General features: G+C 37.2%; 1 protein-coding gene across 1 annotated transcript in view; it reads left to right on the top strand.

Moving 5' to 3' along the window:
* MSH3 (mutS homolog 3) overlaps positions 1 to 23,259 on the top strand; it is a 115,381-nt gene that overhangs the window by 39,185 nt on the left and 52,937 nt on the right. The window contains exons 9-13 of the mRNA XM_074813809.1: positions 2,149 to 2,261; positions 3,672 to 3,786; positions 10,791 to 10,875; positions 11,359 to 11,468; positions 22,850 to 22,982. Coding sequence (XP_074669910.1) covers positions 2,149 to 2,261; positions 3,672 to 3,786; positions 10,791 to 10,875; positions 11,359 to 11,468; positions 22,850 to 22,982 — 556 coding nt within the window. The remainder of the gene's footprint in view (positions 1 to 2,148; positions 2,262 to 3,671; positions 3,787 to 10,790; positions 10,876 to 11,358; positions 11,469 to 22,849; positions 22,983 to 23,259) is intronic.

Below are 23,259 nucleotides of genomic sequence, written 5' to 3'. Positions count from 1 at the left end.
ACCATTACTTTAAAAACAGGCAGGTATGGCATGAATCATCCAATGAATGACACCCCCCCCCCCCAAGCCTTCTGTTTTGACTTTGGTTCTAAAAATTAGCTCTGCGGACCTTGCTAAGCCTTGCTTTTCTGAAGTCAGTGTTATGAAAACACAAGAAGTAGAAATGAAAAATAAAATCCTGTTTTAAAAAGGTTTCTCTTAAGTCCCTACTCACACATGGTCAACCCAAAAGCCCTGCTGTCTTGCAGGACTGATTCAAAGGTTTGTACTCTGCTAACCTCCAGATATCATATAACACATTTTAAAAAGTTTAATGCTGAAGTGGTATTCTTGCAAAAGACCGTGGTGAGTATACATGTTAATTTGGCAAAATGGATGGATGTGCTAGAGCAGATTATTAGTGAAGGTTGGAGCAAGTGAAAAACACAAGGAAGAAAATAGCTGATTGCTATCGGAGGTTGAGGAACACAGACTAATTGTCTTTTACGGAAATCCATTTACTTTAAAAATGTTTGCTCATTCTGAGTAGAGTTGGGGCAGAGGGGAATCCCAGAGGGTATGAAGACTGAAAACTTAATTGGATCAGTCAGTTAAAACTAAGGCAGTCGAAGTAAGCAAGGGATCATCTAGGATGTGCTGAGAAAAGTCAGACCTCTAAGACTTAGTTAGTTTGACACGTATTATAGGAAAATAACTCTCATTTTTAAGAGGTGATCCTCAGAGACATATTGATTCTTTCAGATGGGAATATGTACAATGTAGTGCAGAAAACCTGTCTGGTTTTTCCTGTGAAGTCAAAAAGCCCTGCAAAAAGGGTATCGATTAATTTCCTTCCTATAATACCTACACAATCCCTCTCATTGGCATAATTTCAATGTGCTAGAAGTATTTGGTGAATTCATGTCCCATGGTAGTATGAGACTGGATATGCTGAAGCCAAGTTGGTTTGATATATGTCTTTTACTGGCAGCTTTCTACTGGCCACTTCTTCAGTGCTTGTTCTGTAGCTGTGTAATTATGCTCAGAGGTTGAAGGGGCAGTGTGTGTAATTTTTTTGTTTTGTTTTGTTTTTTAACCAGCACATCAGTTTAATGCTGTATTAACAGCTGTACAAATTGAATTGATAATGCAGCATTCAGTTTTAATTTCAGTGAGCATTAAGGAAAAGCAACCAGTGTAGAAAGGCTGTATCTTGTAAACACCACACACATACTCTTCTCTGAGTCAGATTTTGGCATCTTGGGTGTACTGCTTGACACTCAAGCCCAGGTACCAAGCAGCTTTGATCTCATGCACATTGTGATGAATAAAGGTTTTTTGCCACTGTCTCATGTAAGTGGGCTGTGGAAGCAGGGGTCACAGAAAATAGGCTAGATTAATTTCTCATGGGTTGAAAAACTGGCTGAAATCCTGTACTGCTGTAATTCTCAATTACTTGTCGACAGTAGGGAAGGATTCATGGAAGAGATCTCATTTGGCTTAATGGTGGAATAGAGTAAGTTTGCCATGTTTGCTGGTACTGTTAAACTGGAAGGAAGTGCTGGCATGTTGGGAAGACTGGATTATCATTAATAACATCCTTGACAACCTGGATTGCAAAAAGACTGAAAGAAATCAAGTCCTTTAGCACAAGGAAAAGTCTTCAAATAGTTATGAAATAAAGGACAGGAATACTTTATTTCAGCTGCATATAGTAAAAGAGGCAGTAGGTTAATGTTGCAACAAGATATACAGCATAGAACAAAGCCTTTAAAGATAAAGGATGATTAAATATGGTAATAGCATAGGAGAACTGCTTCATTGTTTAAGTCTTTAAGAACTGATAGGGCAAATACTTATTATGATTGATTAAAACATATCTACCTTGCAGGTATACTGGACAGCCTCTTGAAGTCTCTTTTGGTCTTGCTTGCTGTTGCTGTTTGTCTTTTATTTGTTTGCACTTTTACAATGGAAAGAAGAAATGTCTGAAAAAATCCCCACCTCTTAGAAATGTTCTCAACCCACCCAAGTAGCTCATCTTTTCATTCTTTACCCGTTCAATTCTTCACAAAGGAAAGACAAAAGAAAGTACACCTTTATAACCTGCGTAAGTGTTGTTCATGAAAGGAGCATAAATACTGAAAGTCAATTATTTTTTCTTTGCAGGTTACGGGATGACAGAATTAGGATAGAAAGGATGGAAAACCTCCATTTTGAATACAGCCATGCTTTCCAGCTGATCACAAATTTTTATGCAAAAGAAGTGCCTGATACTACAGGTATGTCATTTAGATTTTTATGTGAAAGAAGTGCCTGACATTACAGGTCTTTCATTCAGAATGTCTTTGAAGCATGCATCCTGTTAGCTTTTAGATAGATAAGGAATACATGTGGGTGCATCCCATGAGGTCTCATGGACTTGCCTACTTCCACTTTGTTTAAGTGTTTCCTAACTTGACCCTCCTCTGTTAACGAGAAGTCTTCATTGCTCCAGAATTTCCCACTGGTCTGAGAGGCCTTGGATTCCTCAAGGCATATTTACCAGTAAAAACCAAGACAAAGAAGGCATTGAGTTCCACAGGCTCTTCCATGTCCTTTGTCACAGGATCTGCTGCCCCATTCAGCAGTGGGCCCACATTTTCCCTTGTCTTGCTCATGTACTTGTAGAAGCTCTTGTTGTCCTTCCAGACCTTGCCAGTCTCAACTCCAGGTGGGCTTTTGTTTTCCTAACCCCATCCCTGCAAGCTCTAACAATGTCTCTATATTCTTCCTGGGTCACCTGTCCCTGCTTCCACCTCTCATATTGCTCCTTTTTAATGTCTGAGTTCATCAGGAGCATCTTGTTGATCCATGCAGGCCTTCTGCCACCTTTGCTTAATTTTCTGCACGTTAGAGGAAGCGAACCTTGAAAGTGAACATTGTTTAAATAGGAATGGATACAGCATCCCCTTTCTTCATAGCTTGAAGATGTGTGTTTAGACAGATGTAAATTCACACATATATAGCAACTGAGGGAAATCACTCAACATCTGAAATGTTTCAAGTCCTTGTGTGTGTTAACACTCTAAGACCAGAAGAACAGCTTTAAAAAACATCTCTAAAAAAACTTAATAGGGTTTTTAAAAAATGCTATTTTATGTTGAGATATCATGGAGTGAATTTTCCTATTGTTGCAACTTGAAGAGGGACTGTGGAAGTGCACTGTTTAAAAACATTATCAAATACAAATAGCTGTTTCACAAAGATGGAACCATGTTCTTCAGACTGGCTGAGGCAGATAAATCATCAGCACATGCGCCAAAGCCTGTTCATTCCTTTTAACTTGCACAGATGTTGCCTGCAGCGATGGAGATTTCCGAATTCAGTTGTTAGTTTGGATATTTAGAAATTTCTTATGTCAGAAGTTAGTAATTGTTATGAAGAAAAGCCTGTGGAGTCAAATGCTTTATGTTTCATAATATGTTTACATTATTATAATGTTCTACATGCTTTGGAACCATAAGTTCCAAAATTTTGGGAACCATAAGTTCCAATTATTTTGGAGCCTCACTTTATGTTGATTTATAGATATCATAGAACACTGTACATATATTACAGATTTCTATTTTATTAAATTGAAAAACAAAATATGCTTTTTCTAAAATACGTAAGTAGTAAACAGTGTTTTAACAAGAAAAACTTTTTTTTAGATCCTCAAAAACTATCTGTAATAGTAAGCTTGGATAAGCCTGTTATTTGTTCTCTGGCAGCAGTAATTGCATACCTCAAAGAATTTAATTTGGAAAGGATCCTTTACAATCCAAGGTAAGTTGCCATATATAAACTTCCAATTCAAAGCACCAATACATGTACCACTGTTATCTTGTAAGTTTTAGCAGACATTCACTTCAATGTAATGAACCCATCTGCTAGACTGATAAACGTAGTCTTTGTAAAAATTATACCTTACATTTAAGCTCCTAATCAGAACTGAAAGAATCAAGTGACTTCTTTTTGTGGTGTTTCATGAAAATCTTTATGAAGTATGTTTGTCTAGACATTACTATCAGTAATGTAAATGAACATGAACTGCTGCCAAGTGTTACTGAAAACAAACAAGGTGCAAAAACTAGTAGATATTATAGAGTGGAAATTCTGAAGTTTGTTAATCACTATCAGCCATCATACCTCAACCTCAGTTTTATTTTGTGAACAAAATTTGGAGGTTTTTTGGGAGCTTTAAAAAAAAAAAATTAATGCTTTGTAGATATTGTTTTATTTTTGCAAGAGGTGTGTAAACAATTTTCTCTTTCTATAGCTCTGGAAGCAGGTATAAATACTAATGTGTTGTAATGTTTAGACAGTACTCAGAAGGTCTGTTTGAGCTGGTGAATCTAGTTATCAATTATAAAGAAAACAGGCGTTTAACACATCCCGGCTTTCTGAAAAATCCCTCAAGTTGGCTCAGTAGTAACTGGGAGTGGGGGAACAGTCCTGCAAAAAGTTGTTGATAGACCATCACCATTTGTACAACGTTACTACAAAAACACACAGACACAGAAATAATCTTGCCTTCCCTTAAGTAGTCCCAACACTTAGGTTTATTAGATATGTTCAGATGAGTACTCAAAATTTGTAACAGGATTATGCAGGTGGAATCAAATGAAATTGGAAAGATATTGCCACTCAAGCATATTTTTGTCCTGTCTTGCACAAGTATAAAAGATTGCTATGCTACCTGGCTTACGTTTGAAAATATCACTGAGGTTTATTAAATGCTTTATTAAAATAGGTTTATCTGGCATGGATCCTGTGCAGAATGTTCTCTTGGTTGTCTCAGTATTCCTCTATCCTCTAAGTAGGCAGGATTTAACAAAGTAAGTCTGACTGGAAACTTAGAAATACATCATGCCAGTTGTAGATCATTCACATGTATGAGGATCTTAAAGTTTCAACTCTCACTTTGAAGGGCTCCCTACATTACCAGGTTTTTTTAAATGCAGCTGCATTTAAAAACCTGACTGCAGATGTCAGCTTTAAACATTTTTCAGTATCTATTAAAATATCTGGAAATTATATGTACCTTGGTTTTCTAGATTTTTGGAATGGATTTTCTTCCTTAAGTTACCCTTTCCCTTGTTGAGTACTATTAAAATGTTAACAAAAAGTTTGCTGGGCTTATAGGCCTAATGTGGAAAGAATTTCTGTGACATCTTCTAAGCCATCTCCCCTGCCTCGTCCATCAAGAAGCGTTCTGATCTGTGGTGTTCTGGCACCATGATGTTCCCACTCATCCACTTCAGTTGGCTTTTTAGTTGCTTGGGTGGTTGGAGATACCTTGTTGTAAGAGTTTCTGAAGAAAGTGAACTCCAAGGAAATGCCATTTCATGGTCACACTCGTAGATCACTATTGTGACTGTGCCCTATGTTCAAGCACATAAGGTAAATGCTCTTTCAGATGGAAGAAGTACAAAATCCATCTTTTATGTAGAAGTAATTCAGGCTTATCTAGTAGCAGCCAGTCACATTTGTAATAGCTGCATCTTAAAATCAAGTAATTACAGACTGGGAAGGAAAAGCACTAAATCCTAGTGTTGACATTTGTCGGTGAAGGTTGCTCTAGTGGACTTTATGTGAATGTATGACCATCTGAATGGAAAGGCAATGAACTATTTGATATCTTGGTGATACACTATGAAGAAATAAAATATATTACTTGAGATAACTTTGTTCCTGTGTTTAGGAGCTTAGATTCTGCTGTATTTATTTCTAAAGCCTTTACTACTTTGACTACCTGCTACTGAATTCTACTTGCTGTTTTTAGCAGGTCACATATATTGAAATAGTGAGCTACATACTGAGACAAACTCAACTTCAGTATTTTTCCTAATGCCAGCGAAATACTATCTAAATACTGAAAAGGGAAAGCCTTTTAAGCAAAGGGTGTCAGGGTCATGGATCTTCTATGATTCTGCAGGAAACAGAGAAGAAATACTTCCCTTGCACTGTCAAGCAACTTTAAATTCCTAGGAGAATTCAGGTCAGTGAGCATATACTGATGAGTCAGAGAGCATGAAGATAAGAGTTGTGAGATAGTTTTCAATTTATTAATGTAAGTGACACAGATCTGGATGAAAAAGACCTATTTGATAGGAAGAATGACAAAAAAATTCCTTACACCTTTGTACCTTCTTTGGTACAGAGTTTTGGGCCCAGCTGAAAAAAAATTCCAGCTCAATTTAATAATAATAATCATGAAACATCACATAAGTGGTAAGGGATTCTTATTAGTTGGGGGAAAACAAGTTTTGTTTTAATATTTAGATGAAGCTTTTAAATCTGCTTTTAAGATCCTAAAGAAAGCAAAATACTGAAAAGAAGAAAAGGTTCTTGCCCCACAGCAGGACCTTGGGATATGGCTAGGCTTCATTGGAGCTCTAGCAGCAAGTAAAAATAGATTTAACAATGAATGAGACAAGCTTTTTTTAATCAGTGTATTCCAATACCTTTACATACTGAGAGACCTTTATTGGCTTTTGACAAGAAGTTGGTACACTTCTAGGACAGGTTTTCAAATACAGTTTTGCTTGAAAAATCATCATTTGCATAGCAGTTGCTGGGGAAGTGTCTCAGTGTATTTTAATTTTACCTACAGGTTTTGCAGCATATTGGAAATGGAAGAGAGAGACTGTAGTTTTTAGATTTTGAAGAGCGATAGATGAACTTCAGGAAATGCAGAGAATAGAAGAGCCAGGTATCTTTCTGAAGGAGAGGACTAGCTTTGGGATTGGAGAACTACCAGCAGTGAAGAGAGAAGACAGAGGCAGAAGTGTAAGAGGAGAAGGAAGGGTTAAAATGACTTTGAGGGAGGAGGGGAAAGAGATAAAGAATTCAAAAGGAGGATAAATGTTTGATTGTACCTTATAGTAGGCGTGGAAGGGAGTTGGCAAGATGAAATTGAGAGAAGTCAAATTAAATTCTTCAGCTTAAAATGGTGAACATCCTTGAATTTTCAGGGGAAATGGCATAGAAATTGAGGGAATGGTGTTCATAAGGCTTTCATATCTCTTGGGTGCTGATGATGTCAGAAACATCATGTATACAAGACAATTCTTAGATTTATTTACACACTCTTTATGAGGAAGGGAGTGCTGAAATGATTTTGGGAGATTTCAAAGTCAGCTCAGGAGCATGAGGGACTGAAAAAGGAATGGCATGGTTTTCAGACACTAAGAAGAGGTGCTTAGCAAAGGATTTGCTGTCTCTTTTGAGACCACAGAAGAAGAGCAGCAGGTGGGACCTCTTGCACTCTGGACATTTGGAGCTTGTAGCAGTGCTGACACTGTGTGAAAGGGAAGCGGACTAAGAGAGTGTAGACATCTAGGTAGAACATGGTTGCAGGCCCACTCCTTGGGGTGAGTTCAGTGGAGAAAAAGAAGTCTAATTCAGGATAAAAATGATGGATGTTATTTTTGGTTTTCTTATTTGTTCCGAGGTCCTCTCATTTCTGTTCTTGTTCTTTGTTTTGTATTTCTCAGTTTTGTATTGTGCGGGGGGGGGTGTGTGTGTTTTATTTTGTTACTGGTTTAACTGGAAGTTTCTGGACTCCTATCACATCAGGGATACAGATCAGAAGTTCTAGCCCTGTAGCAATATTTGCTAATGGATTTAAAACTGGTTAATTAAATACAAAACATAGTCTAGGCTTGATGTCGTTAACTACTTAGAGTGTGGTATACGTCTTTCATACCTAAAGAAGGCTAATGCTTCTGAGAAATGGAGAGACTTGTTTTTATTCCTTAAAGCTGAACAGGGATTCCTTCAACTCTTGTCTAAATATACAGGTTTGTTCTGTGGTTTATTCACTCTTAGAAATCTCAAAGACATGGACTCTAGAGGTCTGTAAAAGGTAATTGAGCAAAGAAAATCTGCTGCTTGGTAGGCTTTCATTACAGTGCCTTGCAGCTTTGCTCAAATGTTTTACAGATTTGCAAAATTAAAGTAGTTGAAAACTACTGATCTGAATAACATGCATTCACTTAGGCTTGGTTACTGAGTACGAAATTATATATAATATCTCCCGTGGAGAGACTAATGAATAAAGCATAAAAAATGCCCTTCACTGCAAGCTTCTAAGGAGACAGAATGACCAAGAAAGTCCAGTTTCACAGGTAGCACATAACTGAAATCTGAGGATGTAGTTTACTGTCCTAAAGCAATCATAGTAAACCTTAAATAACCATCAGGTGTGGTTCTACTCTGAAAAGTTATTTCATGAGTAGGAACCTCTTTCTCTTGAGTATTGTCCAAAAGTTTCCTAAAGCTTACTAGAAGCTTGTGTTTCTTTTTGTTCCCTCTTTCCACTTTTCTCAGCACAGATGGCTGATGATCCCAGATGATCCTACCTTGCCTTGCTCCTCAGCAACGAACTTGCCAGCTATTTCTGTCACTTGTGTTTTGTGCTGTTCGAGTACGTGGGACAGTTGCAAATCTGTTATTTGAAACTTAGGTCACACTGTCTCTTACAGAAGGAATTATGACATTGTGATCCACTTAAAGTGATTTTGAAGAGCCATTTTTACTGATGCAGGAGGTGGCTGATAGCAGCAGGTTAGAATTTCTCACAAGGAATGTGTTGACACCCTTGCTGCAAAACCAGCACTAACAATATTTGTTTATAACCACCTTATGCCACTTGGTCCCTAAATTCCTTGCAAATAGTCTGTCTTTGTTCACATTTTTACCAAGTTCTTATCCCAAGCTGTGAAGGAAGATGAGGGGGTGGAAGCAAAACATATTCTGTGCTGTGACATCTGGAATTGTTGGTTGGGCATATACTGCAGTTGATCTTGGCTATTATTCATATACTCTAAGCTCTCAATTACTAGGGTTAATAGCAGGGTGGAGTAACTCAGATAAAGCAAACACCTGGATAGTATAAAACACACATAATTTATGCTGTAAAAACAACTTTAGCATATCTGATTCTGAAAGAATAGTAAATATACTGTGCAGTGGACCAGTTAGTTGTCTTTAAATACTACCAGAGATCAAGCTTGCTGTGAACAGAATATGCTCTGTGTTAAGTGCTCTGAAGCCAGGTGAAGTGGGGAAGCACTGAAACTAGTAAATCAACAATCTTGAAACTCATGTATGGGTGACTGAGGGTTTATAGAAACTGCCAAAAACATCCTTTTCTGTTTTCAGGAAGAGGTGTGAAGGCATGGTTCTTACCCAGCTGGGTTTAAGACATCACAGTCTTGAGTAGTGGCAAACTAAGATGCAGCAAATAGGGAAATTGCAGTTTAGGTAAGCCCTAGATGCAGAACAGGTGTTTTCAGAAGAGTGGGTAGGATTTGTTGTTGATCATAGGTGTTAGGAGCCAAGCAGAAATCATTCCTATTTAATTTTGACCAGCATCAGCAGTTGCGACTGAAGATAATAAAGGAAGTATTGTTTTGTTGCTTATAATACTGTGTACTTTGGAAAGTGCTGCTGCTTTTGCCTCCAAGGTTTGTTTTGCTGGTCAACTTTGTTGGTTGCTGGGATAGCACAGCAGAGCAGAATAATTATGACTGTGGGTGCAGTTCTGAGTCAGCTGTACTTCCAAACTATCCCTGAACTTCTTGAGGGCACTTAGTTGAATCTACTTTTTAAAAAAAAAAAAAAAAATTCTGTGGAAAATACTTCTAATTTGACCTACTGTGTAGGAACAAATTTGCTAGGAGGCCCAAACACCTGCATACAACATAAATATATAACATTAGTCTCTGAATATTTCATGTTTCTGAAAGTTTTAGTGCTGTTTTTGTTTTTAATATAGCAATAATGCAGCTGTGTGTGCCTAACAGAAAAGTTTGAGCATTTGAGTGCTCCTCCAGAAGCTTAAAATTGAATGCACTGAAAAAAATTTGTGAAAAGTCAAGAAAGCAGTTGTAAGTCCTATCCAGCAAGTCATTCTGTTTTGTCTAAGACAATAAAGAGTGTCCTAGATTTTGTGCAAAGGGCAGTCAGCAGTATGATTAACCTAGACAATCATGACTTGATTTGTCAGAAGCATTTAGTGAGGATCTTGAACTTCACAGTCCCAACTACCAGATGTGTATGTCTGAGACTGAAATAATTTTCATATCTAATATGATTACACATCTAATACAATTTTTTTATTGATTCTAAACCAACACAACCTTCGGGTTGGTCTCATCCAGTTCTTTTAGGGAGTGTCAAAAAGTCAAGTAATTTTGATCACGGTTATTTCATATTAAAAATGAAATAACTTAGTTTAACTATACTCTATTTTTATTTTCCTAAATAATTGTACTAACAGCCTGTTTAAATTTGTAGTAGTAGTAAAAAATAAGAATATGTATTTTGATATGCTGTTTGATGATCAGTTGTGTTAAAAGTCCGTTCCACTCTTATTAATTCTTAGACCTGTCCCTGACCCTAATCCTACAGTGATCATAACAAAACACTAACTAAAGCACATACTTTTTCAATTTCATCATAGACTGAAGAAGGGGTACTTCCTTAACCATTTAGTGGATCAGGATTAGATAACAAGAGAGCTGGATTTTATTCTGAGCTTTGTCAGAGTCATTGTAGAAAACTGGGAAGCGAGTCATAAATCTTGTTTTTCCAAGCAATATAATAAAATAAGTTATTAGTGTTCAGTTCTTTTATTTATTTGAATAGATTTTTAATTCCTTACTTGATTTTTTTTTTATTTTGAATAACTAATGAATTCTGTAATATGAGAAACTTGACAGTGTTTCACATTACATCCATGCCCAAATTTAAAATATAACATATGAAATTCCTCTCCCCAGCAATTTCAAACGGTTGTCAAATGAAACTGAATACATGACAATTAATGGGACAACAATGAAAAATCTCGAAATTTTACAGAATCAGGTAAGGACAAATGTAATTTTTTTTTTTAATAAATGCTGAGATTTTCACAACTGTTTGACATACTGTTCCCAATGAAGTTAAGTTTGCAAATCTCACTCAGAAGGTTTGAATTATTTTAGATGGGATCAACTGAAGGAGGATTACATTTTCAGAGGCATAAATGAAAGTTAATCTGTGCTGGTTTTTAGTATGAGTTAGGAACCTTATTGCGCTTTGACTAGCAAAGAACTTTCCTAAAGTTTGAGTTCTTGAGCAACTGCAGGCAAGTGATATTTTCTGGCTAAAGGAAGAACATACTTAAGTAGCTTATGACTATTGGAAGTACTTTATGTAAGGCATTGTAGGCAAAAAAGATAGGTAAACAAACATGTAGTTGCCATATCTTAAAGCCTAAACAGAATGTTTAAGTAGTGTGGTGAAGATCCTTTCACTACATTGTTGATGTTTCAGTTAAAAATAGTGACACTATTTTTATTATTTTAGACTGATATGAAAACAAGAGGAAGCCTACTCTGGGTCTTGGATCATACTAAAACTTCCTTTGGACGTCGGAGATTGAAGAAATGGGTAACCCAGCCCCTCATGAAATCCAGGTGAGAGAGTTCTTTATCTTGGGCTAAATTTGTATCATAAAATTATGATGCTGAGTATGCCCAAGGTCTTCATTTTTCCTGGAGACCTGAGAGCCACAGTAGAGTTTAGATAGGAAACGATATGGTAGAAGATGTGGACATTATATATAGGTTTGGAAGTGCTAAACTGCTCTTTGGGCACAGAGTGGTTTGAGCACAGAATTTCTAAGTAATTGGAGTAGCCGATTTGGAGCAAGTTAGAAATTCCTATGCAGAAATCAGATTGGGTACCATTCTAAATGAGTATCCTTTTTCAAACAATGGATGAGGAATACCTGCTATTGGAGGATTATTTATTTTTAAACTTGCCAATTAGTGTTTGATGTCTTTCTCACTTCACAAATATTTGTATCCTTAATGTATTTAATTTGTTCTAAAGTAGCTGTGGATGTTTCTGTTATTCCTGTGTGCAATGTATTGCATATGAAAGTATTTCTTTTTTAGTCCTGAAATGTGGTGATTGTTTGGTCACTTGTGTTTTGAGCTATACTTTATTTATTAATGCTTTAGAAATGCTTTATTTTGTATATTTGTCATGCTTGGTTTTACTTGTCTCTGTCTTGAAAGGGACTCCATCTTTTCTGATTTCTCTTCACAGGCTTTACTGGAGTGTTGTACTTGAGTATGTAGTAAATAACAGTATTGAGTCCATGGAATGTTTGTTGCCTACCTTTTAAGGTTTTGGATCTGTGCCTTTGAATGTGCATTCCCTGAGCATTTTCAATGTAGAGTTTACTCAACTGTCACTTTGTTCACTTCAGCTATAGCATACAGAAAATCCTTTTGGTTTGGTTGTTTATTTCCTCTGTTACTTTTGTAAGTATGTTAAACAGTTTTAATTTTTATTCATTTTTAACAGTTTTAAATAGTGAGGTATACCAATGCTTTAGTGTCTTGCTGTTCTTGGTAATTTACAAATGTTTCTACAGAAGCATTTTTTTTCCTCGACCAATTTTTAATATGTTAAAGCACTATACTTCTGAAGCATCATTGCTTAGTTTTCTTATTAGCCTTTTTGTAAGGATCTTTTCTCAGTAGTGTAAGAAAAGCACATAACTTTTTTCCTTCCTGTTTTGTTAATTTAGAATATTTGAGACATTTTTCATTTGTAGGAGCCATACTGGTTAGACTGTTTCATGCCACAGTTTCTGGCAGGGATTTAAGAGGTTGATTGCAGTATGTCTTTTTTTTCTTAAAAAAAATTCTTTTGATAATAGCTTTTATATATCTTACCCACTTCAAAAAGGCTTTTGATGTAACCATCCTAAATAGTATTAGACTTTATGGAAGTTGACTATGTGCCTAGTGTTCACCTTAAAAGCATATAGATAGAATTTCTGGGCCACTTTACAGGAATAAGTTGAAATAAATTAGTTTATTTCTTTTCTGGCCCTTCAGGCACCTTACAAGTACCTTTTGGGAATTGCTTGTAAAGTTGTCAGAGGGGGGAGCCAGAGCACAGGCTCTGGTCTGGTGTGGTGGCAGCACTGAGGATGGGGACCTGAAAAGGAGTGCCTCTAACCATTTTGCTCCCAAATGGTCACACGTGTGATGCAGCAGGTGAAATACCATTCAACAATACAATAGACAGAGTTCTTACCTGAATAGAGAGGATAGAAAACTGCTTGCTTGGGGACTGCAGGCCATCTTTCTTAACCAGTAAACTTAGTTTTAGTTCTCTCTCTTCTCAGTGCAGAACCAGCTTTACAAATTTGCAATTTTGGTTTCTTCTCTTTCTCCTCAGCTCTTTGCTACTTCTAGAGATTGCTACTTACCTTTTTCAGCCTTATTTCTCAGTATGGAAGAAAGTTCATGGTTGGAGATGACAGTACCCCACAGCTGAAGCTAAACAAGCTATTTTGTTTATGTGTATTTCTCCCTTTCTGACTCTTAAGTTGTAATTTCACATACTTAGTGCATCAGACATTCGGCAGTATTGTTTCCAGTAATGCACACAAATGCACTTAAAGAACATTCTGTAACTGTAATTCACCTGTGCCTCCTGGGTTGACGTTTTCAAAGGAAATAAGATTTCTGTACTGCGTCTTTTCCAGTCAGTGGGTAGGTGCATTTCCCTTGGTGTATCAAAAAGTGAGAGGGTGTAATTACTGCTTTATGCCTTATAGTTGAAAATCACTTGGGATGATGACTAAATTTCCAGGGGAGAAACCATACACTGGGTTGAATAAAGGTAGAATGTGTACAGACAGCTCATTTGGGCAAACTTGAAGGTACCCATTAGATCATAAGTGATGTAATACATTTAGAGACTTACAAGAAAGTTTTAAGCATTAGACATGTGTGATTTTTGGAAAAAAAAAAAAAGCAGCTTAACCAAGGAAGGTGTAATGTCCTCACTTATTCACCTAGGTGTACAAACCTGATGGGATAAGAATGTATGAGTCATTGAGGACTGAGCTTTTTAGGAGGAATCAGGAAAGTCATTGTTTTTTGTAGGAGTTACGTCTTTATGGCTTACAGAACTGTTATCTTGCCTTGCCTATCTTGCCTTTGAAATGTAAGTTCCATCCAGTGCCTTTCTTGCCTAACTTTTGTAAGGGGAGTGGAAAAAAAAGGAAATAGAAAGCTGAGGCAGTTGGAACATTTTTGACTGAATGAAAACGTGCTGTTTCCATGTCAAGCAATGGAGTTTCCGCAGCAGAAAGAGTAGAGCTGTGTATTACCATACTCAACAGCAAAAGGGCTAAGGACTGGTCCTGGGACACAGTGTTGTAACAGAATGTGATCTTGGTGTCTTTGTATGTGTGCAACATTTAAAAATAATTTCTTTCCTAATGCAAAATAAATCTTCGAACCTCTGCAGTTGATATGAAGCAGTCACTGCTTTTTCAATAGCTACAGGAAGAGGAGAAAGATAAGCTTAACATAGGCCTGGTTAAGTAAACCTGGATCTGATTTGCATCTTTCTTATTTTGTTCTTGTATATTATGGATGTGTTGGCCTATGGTGGTGGTATAAAAGAAAGTGCAAGGAAGCTGTTGCCCTGCACATCTACCATATGAAGCCTCCTCTCTGCAAAATGTGTCTTTCCTTGTGTCTCTGTTATATCCATGGTTACTCCCTCCCACCCTCATCTTTGCATCTGCCTTTCCTGTTCCATAAGTGTTATGACTGGCTCCAAGCTACAGCAATGCTGCTTGTCCAGTCTGGAATCCAAACAGAATAGACAACTGTGGAACAAATATTGCATCCTTTTCCTCACCAAGTATTATCTGTCTCTCTACCTTGCTCAGCTGTTGATTCTTGCACAATTTTAAGGAAATTTGTTTCCTTGAGATCAAACACTTTCCTCGACCTTGTCAAGTTTGGCTGGAATTGAACAAAGAGTTCAAAACTGAAAAAGGCAGATGAGTAGCACAATTGTATGGAGGTTTATTATTTCCATATTAGATCAGACTGTAAAGCTAATAAAGCTGTAACTAGGTGCTTAAAGTAGAACTTGAGATAAATGATGGATGTATCATACTGAGCAATTTATAGCCACTGTAGGGGAACGTGTAGAATTCCATTGCTGTGCAGAGAACTCTGTGGTCCGTATGTATAGAACGTATTGCATAAGAGAGATTATTTTTTCACCCCCCAGACTATTCCTGGAGAGATAGAATATCTTTTTAATATCAGTGGGTGGACATCATGAAGTGTCATTTCTAGTACTGTAGCCAGGGAGAAGGTAGAGACTTTCCTATCTAAGTGGAAGATAACCTGGATAATGCTGGTGTTTGCCTTTGCAGAAGTGCTTAGTTTATGAGCTAGAAGAGCATCTAGTGCAAAATTTTAAAAGCTTAGGTGTGGGGAGCAAATAACTGAAAGTGATAAAATGTTTGGGGCGTGTGTGTGACATGAACATATTAGTTTGTACAATGCTCTGGTTTTGGGGTGATATCTACTGGGTTTTGAGGGTGTTCATGATTGAGTAGCTTAAATGGATTGAGTGATACACAAGTACCTAAACTGTATGTCTTTAGTATTCTGTTAACTCCCTTAGTTTTTTAGTATGTTACGTATGATGTGCAGAAGCTAATGTAATGAGGTTAATGATGAGATTAGGGAGAGCAGAATGCCCTAAACATAGAGTTCAGAAGTCATGCAACTTCCAGCATGGAAAGCTTGCTCAAGACTTTGGGGTGAATAGGCTTTGCACTTGTCAGGCTGTGTTGAAATAGGAAACACCCGCGCACACAACCTCATGTCGGTGTTTTGGGGATACGTGTGTCGGTTCTGGTGTACTGCAAGCCTCAGAATATGCTTAGTGTACTGGTGTAAATGTAAAGCAAAAAATTTAAAGCATCTAACACAACATCGTGTGCTACAGGAAGAGAGTGGTGGTGATCAGAGGTTTCATCAATGTCTTGGACCTCTGCCATAACAGAGAACTTCCCAAGGTCCCTCTTTCTGCTTTCTGTGTGGACCATGAGCCAGTGGCAAGGTGTAGCCACCACAAGGCTCAGTGTTTTGTCAGTGCTCCCTCCCAGTGCACTGCCATGACCAGCACCCTGCTGGTATCTCTGCTGCCAGGCTGGTACAAAAAGGCAGGGGACAGAGGATTCTGTCTTAATTCTTCCAGACCATTAGTAGAAGTTCAGAAGCATGGAATTAATTAGTTTAAAAGTATTCCAGACCACATCAAGTACATGGTGACAAAGCTTCTTTCTGGGTGCCGAAAAGGGTATCAGCAAATCAAACACTTAAAGCCTTGTTAGGATGACCTCACCTTTTTGGCCCCAGATTCACCCCAACCTGTCAGTGTATTTCAGCTTTACTATGAAGTGGTTCATGTTCTTGTCTCCGAGGCACACTGTTTGCCAGAAGTGAATATGGGCCTTCAAAAGTTGGAACTATGTGTCGTTTCTTGCCTGCATTTATTTGAAGTCAATTTATACTCATTTGATCTTTTTCTAGTTAAAACTGATGTTTAAATCTCAAGGAAGGAGAAAAATGGTATGTATTTAGAGAGTTGTCAAAAACATTTTAACCTTTGGTTTGCAGGCTAGAGAAACCAAATTTTTAATTACCCCTCAAAAATAGGTTTTCCATTTTTCTTCCTGTAATTATAATAGCCTTTGTGCCCCATTTCTTCCAGTTCTGGATGAGATGATGCTTTTATTGAGGCTGAATCGAAGCCTTGTAGAATAGTATTAATAATTACTATTAGTCTGAATGTGTTTTGCCTGCAAGAGCATAGAATGACTGTAGCTTTAGCAAATTCAGAACTTTGCGATTCAGAACTGCAGACTCTTCCTTATCTACCTCTGAAGAAGAGAAAGAGTGTAAATTGGTGTTGCTAATGAAACATGACTTTCATTTGGAGGATATGTAATGTAGAACTGGAAAGAAGAGGGTCCCTCTGTAGTGATGTTGGCAATGACATGTCTGTCTTAATATAAAACCAGCTTGTTCTAAATCCTCTCACTTTGAATACATTGAGTGCTGTTTTACTTATCCTTTTGTACACAAAGTACAGTCCCAAAGGAAACTTTCAAGTTTGACTTTGTCCTTGTTTCCATAATTAAGATATCTGGGCAGTAACACAAACTACTTAAAGGTCTTTAAAGAAGCCCATCTTAATTCAGAGTTAAACTGGTTGCCATTTGATACCACCATCATCCAGAGCAGGATTAGAATGTTATTTTGCAACAGTGATTTAGGAATAAAATCCATACATCCTACAGCAGAATTTCATGGGCTAAATTTTCCTCCTAAGAATAAAGATTTTATAGCATCAGTGCCAATATAAAATTCACAAATACAGGTTACAGCATATGCCTGAGATCTCAAAATTGTTGCAGTAAAGAAAAAGATTGCAGCATCATCACATGTATTCATTCATTTTTGATAGCTGTGTTTTGGTACCAGTGAATGCTGTGTCTAACTCCTTGTAAATGTAGTAATCAGGCATTCATTCATGTTGGCCAAAGTAGCTAATGGTTCTCTTTTTTGTCACAAATAGCTGAAATATATTGTGTTGAACATAAACAAAAGTGTTTGATTACCATTTGCATATTTTATACATTCTTTTAACAGATGTGAAGGCAAAGTTTATAGTACTTGTATACTGCTGTGAAGTATTTGAGATCCAGTCAGGAATATTGTCTTTGCATGGCTGTGTGTTTATTTAGGGGAACATTGGATGTCTCTGGAAAGGTATGAGACATTAGGAGTTTTGGGAGTAAGTTACTCTGTTTCTCCTGCATGTGGAAAAACAGGTGAACAGATCCAGAAGATGTCTAATTTTTTCAGGTTTAACTTAAATTTCACTGTAGTTATTATAATTACCCTTGTTTGTACTTTTCCATTGTTGCTAATGCATAAAATTACAGTGGTCACAGCACAATTTAGCAATTCAGGATTTATCCCATAAAGTTAGCCAGATTCTAGCTTAGCCACTTAAATAAAAAATGCGGAGATAGAATGGTTTTTTGTTTGCTTGTTCTTTGAAAAGACATATAAGGTTTATTGATTGCATAGTGCTAATTGTACCACAGCTTTCGGTTTTGATGGCGTTAATTGTTATGAAAGAGAGCGGTCTAAAGCAGAAAACACTCTACTGTTTAACATGGCCTTAATCAACTCATATAAAATCTTTGTTTGTAAGCAGTGTTCTAAAGGATGATCAAGAAAAAAGCAAAATGTGTGAGACAAAATATAAATCAACAGAAGTCAGAATAACTTTCACCTTGCCTGTGTTTTGAAAGTAGCCAGGATCAGAGGAGGGTATGAGAACAGGGCAACTGGGTGATGTTACCTCCCCAGAGCACTCTCCCAGCTTCCAGCAATTTGCAGTTCAGGGATTTCCTTAGGCACAACTGATCCCCATATGCATCTTGCATTTTCTCAATGTTTAAGTAATACATTTTCTTTCTTTGGAATGCTGTAGTTAGGCAGGAGGCTGCTAGGCTTTGATCTAGGTAATATAGCTCATGGAAAGCAACTTTTGTTATTTCATACCCTTCATTATATTTTTTTTTAGTTGTTGAATTCTTGTGACCGTTAGTTTTTACATATCACTCTAGTCTCTAAACAGATTTAATACAATGAATTTCAATTTTATATATTCATTGTAGTTGAGCTATGTCTTTACCATGATGAATGAACTCATACTTTGTGCATTTATCGTAAGTTAAGAGATAGTTAAGAGATTTCTGATAAATTTGTATTTATTTATCTCTTATAAAAATAAAACCCTATATGACTGAAAATTTTCTGTGGTTCTTATATAGCAGTTACATTATCAATTTTGCTCTGCTTTAAATATAATGATCTATTATCATATCTAAAAATGTTAGGTTTGCTTTACTGTTTGAGAGAGAAGCAGATCTGTTAGCACACTAGCAACCAACAATCCTACTTAGATTGTTAAGATGTTCAGATGTTAGTGCAGTGCATTCATATCTGCAGCCTTCTGCTTTGTCAAAATAATTTTTAGTTCAGGATTCAAATATTTTAATATTTGGTAATTTTCTGTATTGTTCACATATCTGGCAGCAGAATAATACAGGGGAGTATCTTATGATTTAATTTCAAGTAGTTCTTATAAATGACTAGAATAAAAAATTCTGCAGTTAGATTTGTTATGTTTAAATACATTGCAAAGTGATTTTAGTATTGTATTAATGATGCTATTATTAGATGGAGAGTACGGCAGAAATAAGTGTATTGCTTTTAGTCTACTGACTTATGTTACATTATTTCATAGAAGATTGTTTGGAAAATTGGATAGAGCTCAGATTGCTGACATGGTTCATACAGATTGGAAAGAATAGGCTAATATTGCACCTAAATAGAGAATGAAGTAGTAGCCAGTTTATAAAATGTGAGACAGTTTCTTAGCATAAGCTTCTTTGTGTAATATTAGATTCAAATTTTCTAGTGGTGGAATTTTTTGGGGGATCATGGAGAGATTAGAAACCTCAAACCGTACATCTGATATACTGAATAACTGAGCAGTGCAGAACAAATAATCTTTTGAGGTGGTTTGACAACTGATCAGTATAATGTATTGGTGCTCAACAAAATGTTTATTAGTTTAAGTGTAAATATTTAAAGTTTAAAAGCATATTTCGAAATTCATCATCTGGCTGGTTTTGTCATCTCTCTTCCCAGTCCTTTGTTCCTCACAGATGTGGAGTTTTACATAATTCTTCACTGTACTTTATGGCTTTTGAAATAGGAATCCTACTATGTTTTGTTTACAGGTGGAAAAAATGGGTCATTTGATACTCGATGCCATTTTCCTGACCCTTTCTTATTTGTAAGATTAAAGCAGAAAAACTGTATGGATGCTTAGTTTTAGATTACTGGAGCTGCAGTAACATAGCCATATGTGAGGATGATTAAAGTGCAGATTAATCTTTGAAAGGAGGAGTTTTTTGAATATCTGCCTCTATTTTACATATTACTGTATGTTTTCAGTTGGCCACATAGATACAATCATGCTGTTTAAATTAAGTGACAGTGTTCTGGAACAGAATTCTGCTGCTTAGACGTGCTTTTTATAATAAAAATGCAGATTATTTTATTCTTTAAGGTACATTTGTTTATAATTTAACAGTTCAGTACTCCTTCATGCAGAGTAGTGTTCCAGGGTCTCAAGTACAGCAAATTTTAATAATTCTCCATGAAAATGTAATTGTGGCTAATGATACTGACCTTTCAGAATTTCAGTGTAACTGTTAGCTAGCTTCAAAGGTGTGTACTCAGGGTATTTTATTACTTTGTCACTGATATTAACACTTCTCAATTTCCTCTCCATTATCCAGCTGTAGTTCAGAGTGCCTCACTAATTGATGTACAAAGCTTAAATCTCTGCTATCTTGAATATACTGTGTGGATGCCAACAGCTTGCTCTCTGGTTATTTGGTTGCGTAACTTTTAGTAACCCTGCCAGTCTACAGCAGATATGTGATTGTGGCTTTTAAGGATCGGATTTAAAGCTCAGATGTGTTCTGTGCTGAAAACAGCCCCTATAGGTCTGAGCAGTTGTACTGATGGTAGCTGCTGTCTGCTGCTTGCGGGTTGCCTGGCTGCCCAGAGGAATGGGAGAAATGTTTAATTTTGTGCATTTGGCATTGCTGGAGGAGTAGAACAGTGGTGGGGAAGAAGAAGGTACTCTTGCAACCTGCAACAGGGCTGCTAAGCAGAGCCTGCAAAGTCTGACACTTCTGTTTTCCTTGAGCTGGGAAGAAGCAGTCTTTCAGGACAGCGGACTATTTTGTGTGCTGTGGTTGTGATTGGAGGGTCTGCTGTCCAGTTCAGAGATAAGAGTGATTTCCCAAGGTGCCCGGGGTCAAGACAGCAGAAACTCTGTCCCCAGTTTGTACAGTGGCTGTGGAGGAGTGCATCTACCTGCACACCAGTGCAAATCCTGGTGTTGTACAACAGGATTTGGGAATGAATATATGTCGTTTGTGGCAGATGAGGGGATGGTTTTGCTGTTTTAGTATAAAGCTGTATGTCACTGAAAAATTCTGGGTGCTTAAATGCCACTAGATTGATGTGTATTTGAGTGCGCATCCAGTCATGAAGTTCTCCCTTTCACACACAGTATAATAAAATTTCAAGGACTCTTAGATTTAGCTATCTTCAGGGCCAGAGGCCTCTGCCAGTCTGTTGTAATGTCTTTAACCTGTAGAGCCGCCTAATTTTGTTCATTTCCTCATGGATAGTATTTGTTAGAAGCTACAGTGACAAGTGGCACGGCAGTTCTGCAATAAAAGCCATGGGCAAGACAGACAGTCTTCCCTGAAATCTTACATTTTGATTGCATCCTTACTTGTCATCCCTCTGTGCTGGCTGAGCTGTAAGCATCTTGCTGGTCCATGAGAACAGATGTGGGCTGAGCTGTGCTTGCCTTGCACACACTTGGCTAGTGTATGAAGTGTTGGTATCAAAAGACCGCTTTCTCCTTAACCTGCAAGGGTGGATGGACACATATATAGCAGCATGGGGATTTTTGAACTTTCTTGACTCAGGAGGAGAATGTTGTGATAAGGCTTAGTTGTCATTCTGGGAGAAAACACAAGGATTTTAAAATAAGCGCTGGGATGTCTTGAGGATTTTTAGTTTCTTGGAACATCGTGTTTCAGATTCAGTCTTACTTGCCGGAAACTTTCCGAATGCTGGCTAAAGCCTTCCAGTGTGCTGGTACCTGCAGAGCATGCCCAGCGGCACAGTGCTGGGGGACTCTGGGGAAACATATGATCTGGAACAGATGTTTTTTGTTGTGAAACCTCTGCAAATCTTAGCACAGCTTTCATCTTGTTGACGCTATTTTGTAGTGCACACAGTTACCTCAGAGATAAAGCCTGAACATGGAAAAGCTACATTCAGATGAATTGTGCTATTCAGCTTTGACACATCTCTTCTACTGCTGTCTTACAGTGAGCTAGCTACCTTTCACTCATTTCCTTCAGGCTGCATGCACTGATGGTGCTTTGGTTCACTAGCTCCCGAAGATAGAAGTCCTAACCTGTATGTTTTGGATATACCCATGTACCCCTAATCTCAGTCTTTTCCTAGAAAGCAGCAATTTGGCTGCACAAAAAGCAGAAATGGAGTCTGCCTTAGCTCTGCAATCTACAGCCAGTTCATGGATGTATTGGAAATTGTAGCTGTGCCATTAGCAGCAGTGTAGACTGAGGTGACCCTTGACAGTCGGTTGTCCATTTTAAAGCTCTTTTCTGACAGTGGGCATAAGAATATGATTGTAAGGAAGGTGCAAATAACTATAGAATTGTTTCTTCACATAAAAAGTGTTTCCTTATTGATTGACTTCAGTCCTGCAATATGGAAATTAATGTTACATTTTTGAAAAATAAAAAAGAAGCCAAAAACTCAACTTGGTTCTGATTCATGTAATTACCAGTTGCTGGTCTGGATCAAAAGTAGAGGGGCAAAACAGTAACCCATATCTATACCTGGTATAAAGCATGCTACAGAGTTCAAATGTAAACTCCCCCTGCCCCTTCCCCAGGTACCTGTCTGCAAATTTAGGGTTGGATATTCAGGATTCAGTGTTGCTCATGTTATGTACCTCTGAAAAAGCATGCATACATGGGCACTGAAGTGTATATTTAGCTGGTTTGAGCATAGAGAGAGGATAATGAGCTTATATCCAGGATCTTGCTTGCATCTTGAATGAAAGCCCCAAGATTTTCTGCATTTCTTAATTGTTCTACTTACTTACTCATGACAATGTGTGGCCTTAGTCAAGGTTTAAAAAAAACCCAACAAAACCAAAACAAACCAAAGGAAAAAGTTCACTGGGTATATGCCTTCCACTCAGAAAAGTTTTATTTATTGATCTTATGATTATTCTTTTACAGTGAAATAAATGCCCGACTTGATGCTGTGTCTGAAATTCTACTGTCAGAATCCAGTGTGTTTGGTCAGATTCGAAATCTTCTTTGTAAGCTGCCAGATATAGAGAGAGGCCTCTGCAGTGTTTTTCACAAAAAGGTATACCCATAATTACCCTAATTTATTATTTTCTAAATGGCATCATTCTATCTTAATGTACTCTACATTAATGTACATCACTCTATCTTAATAGTTTTTGCATGTTTGTTTAAAAATATATTATTCTTAGCAAGACTGAGGCTGAAATAATAAAGGAATGCAAGTTTATAAATTTTTTTTTTTGCCTTATGGTAGAATCTTATTTCTTATCAGTGATATGCTGATAGAAGAAATGTCTGAGTAGGATTATGGAATACATACATTGTATTGCTAATGC

This window comes from Strix aluco, chromosome Z, assembly GCF_031877795.1.
Source record: "Strix aluco isolate bStrAlu1 chromosome Z, bStrAlu1.hap1, whole genome shotgun sequence".
In the NCBI taxonomy this organism is placed as follows: domain Eukaryota; kingdom Metazoa; phylum Chordata; class Aves; order Strigiformes; family Strigidae; genus Strix; species Strix aluco.
This window is presented reverse-complemented; position numbering and strand designations above follow the sequence as displayed.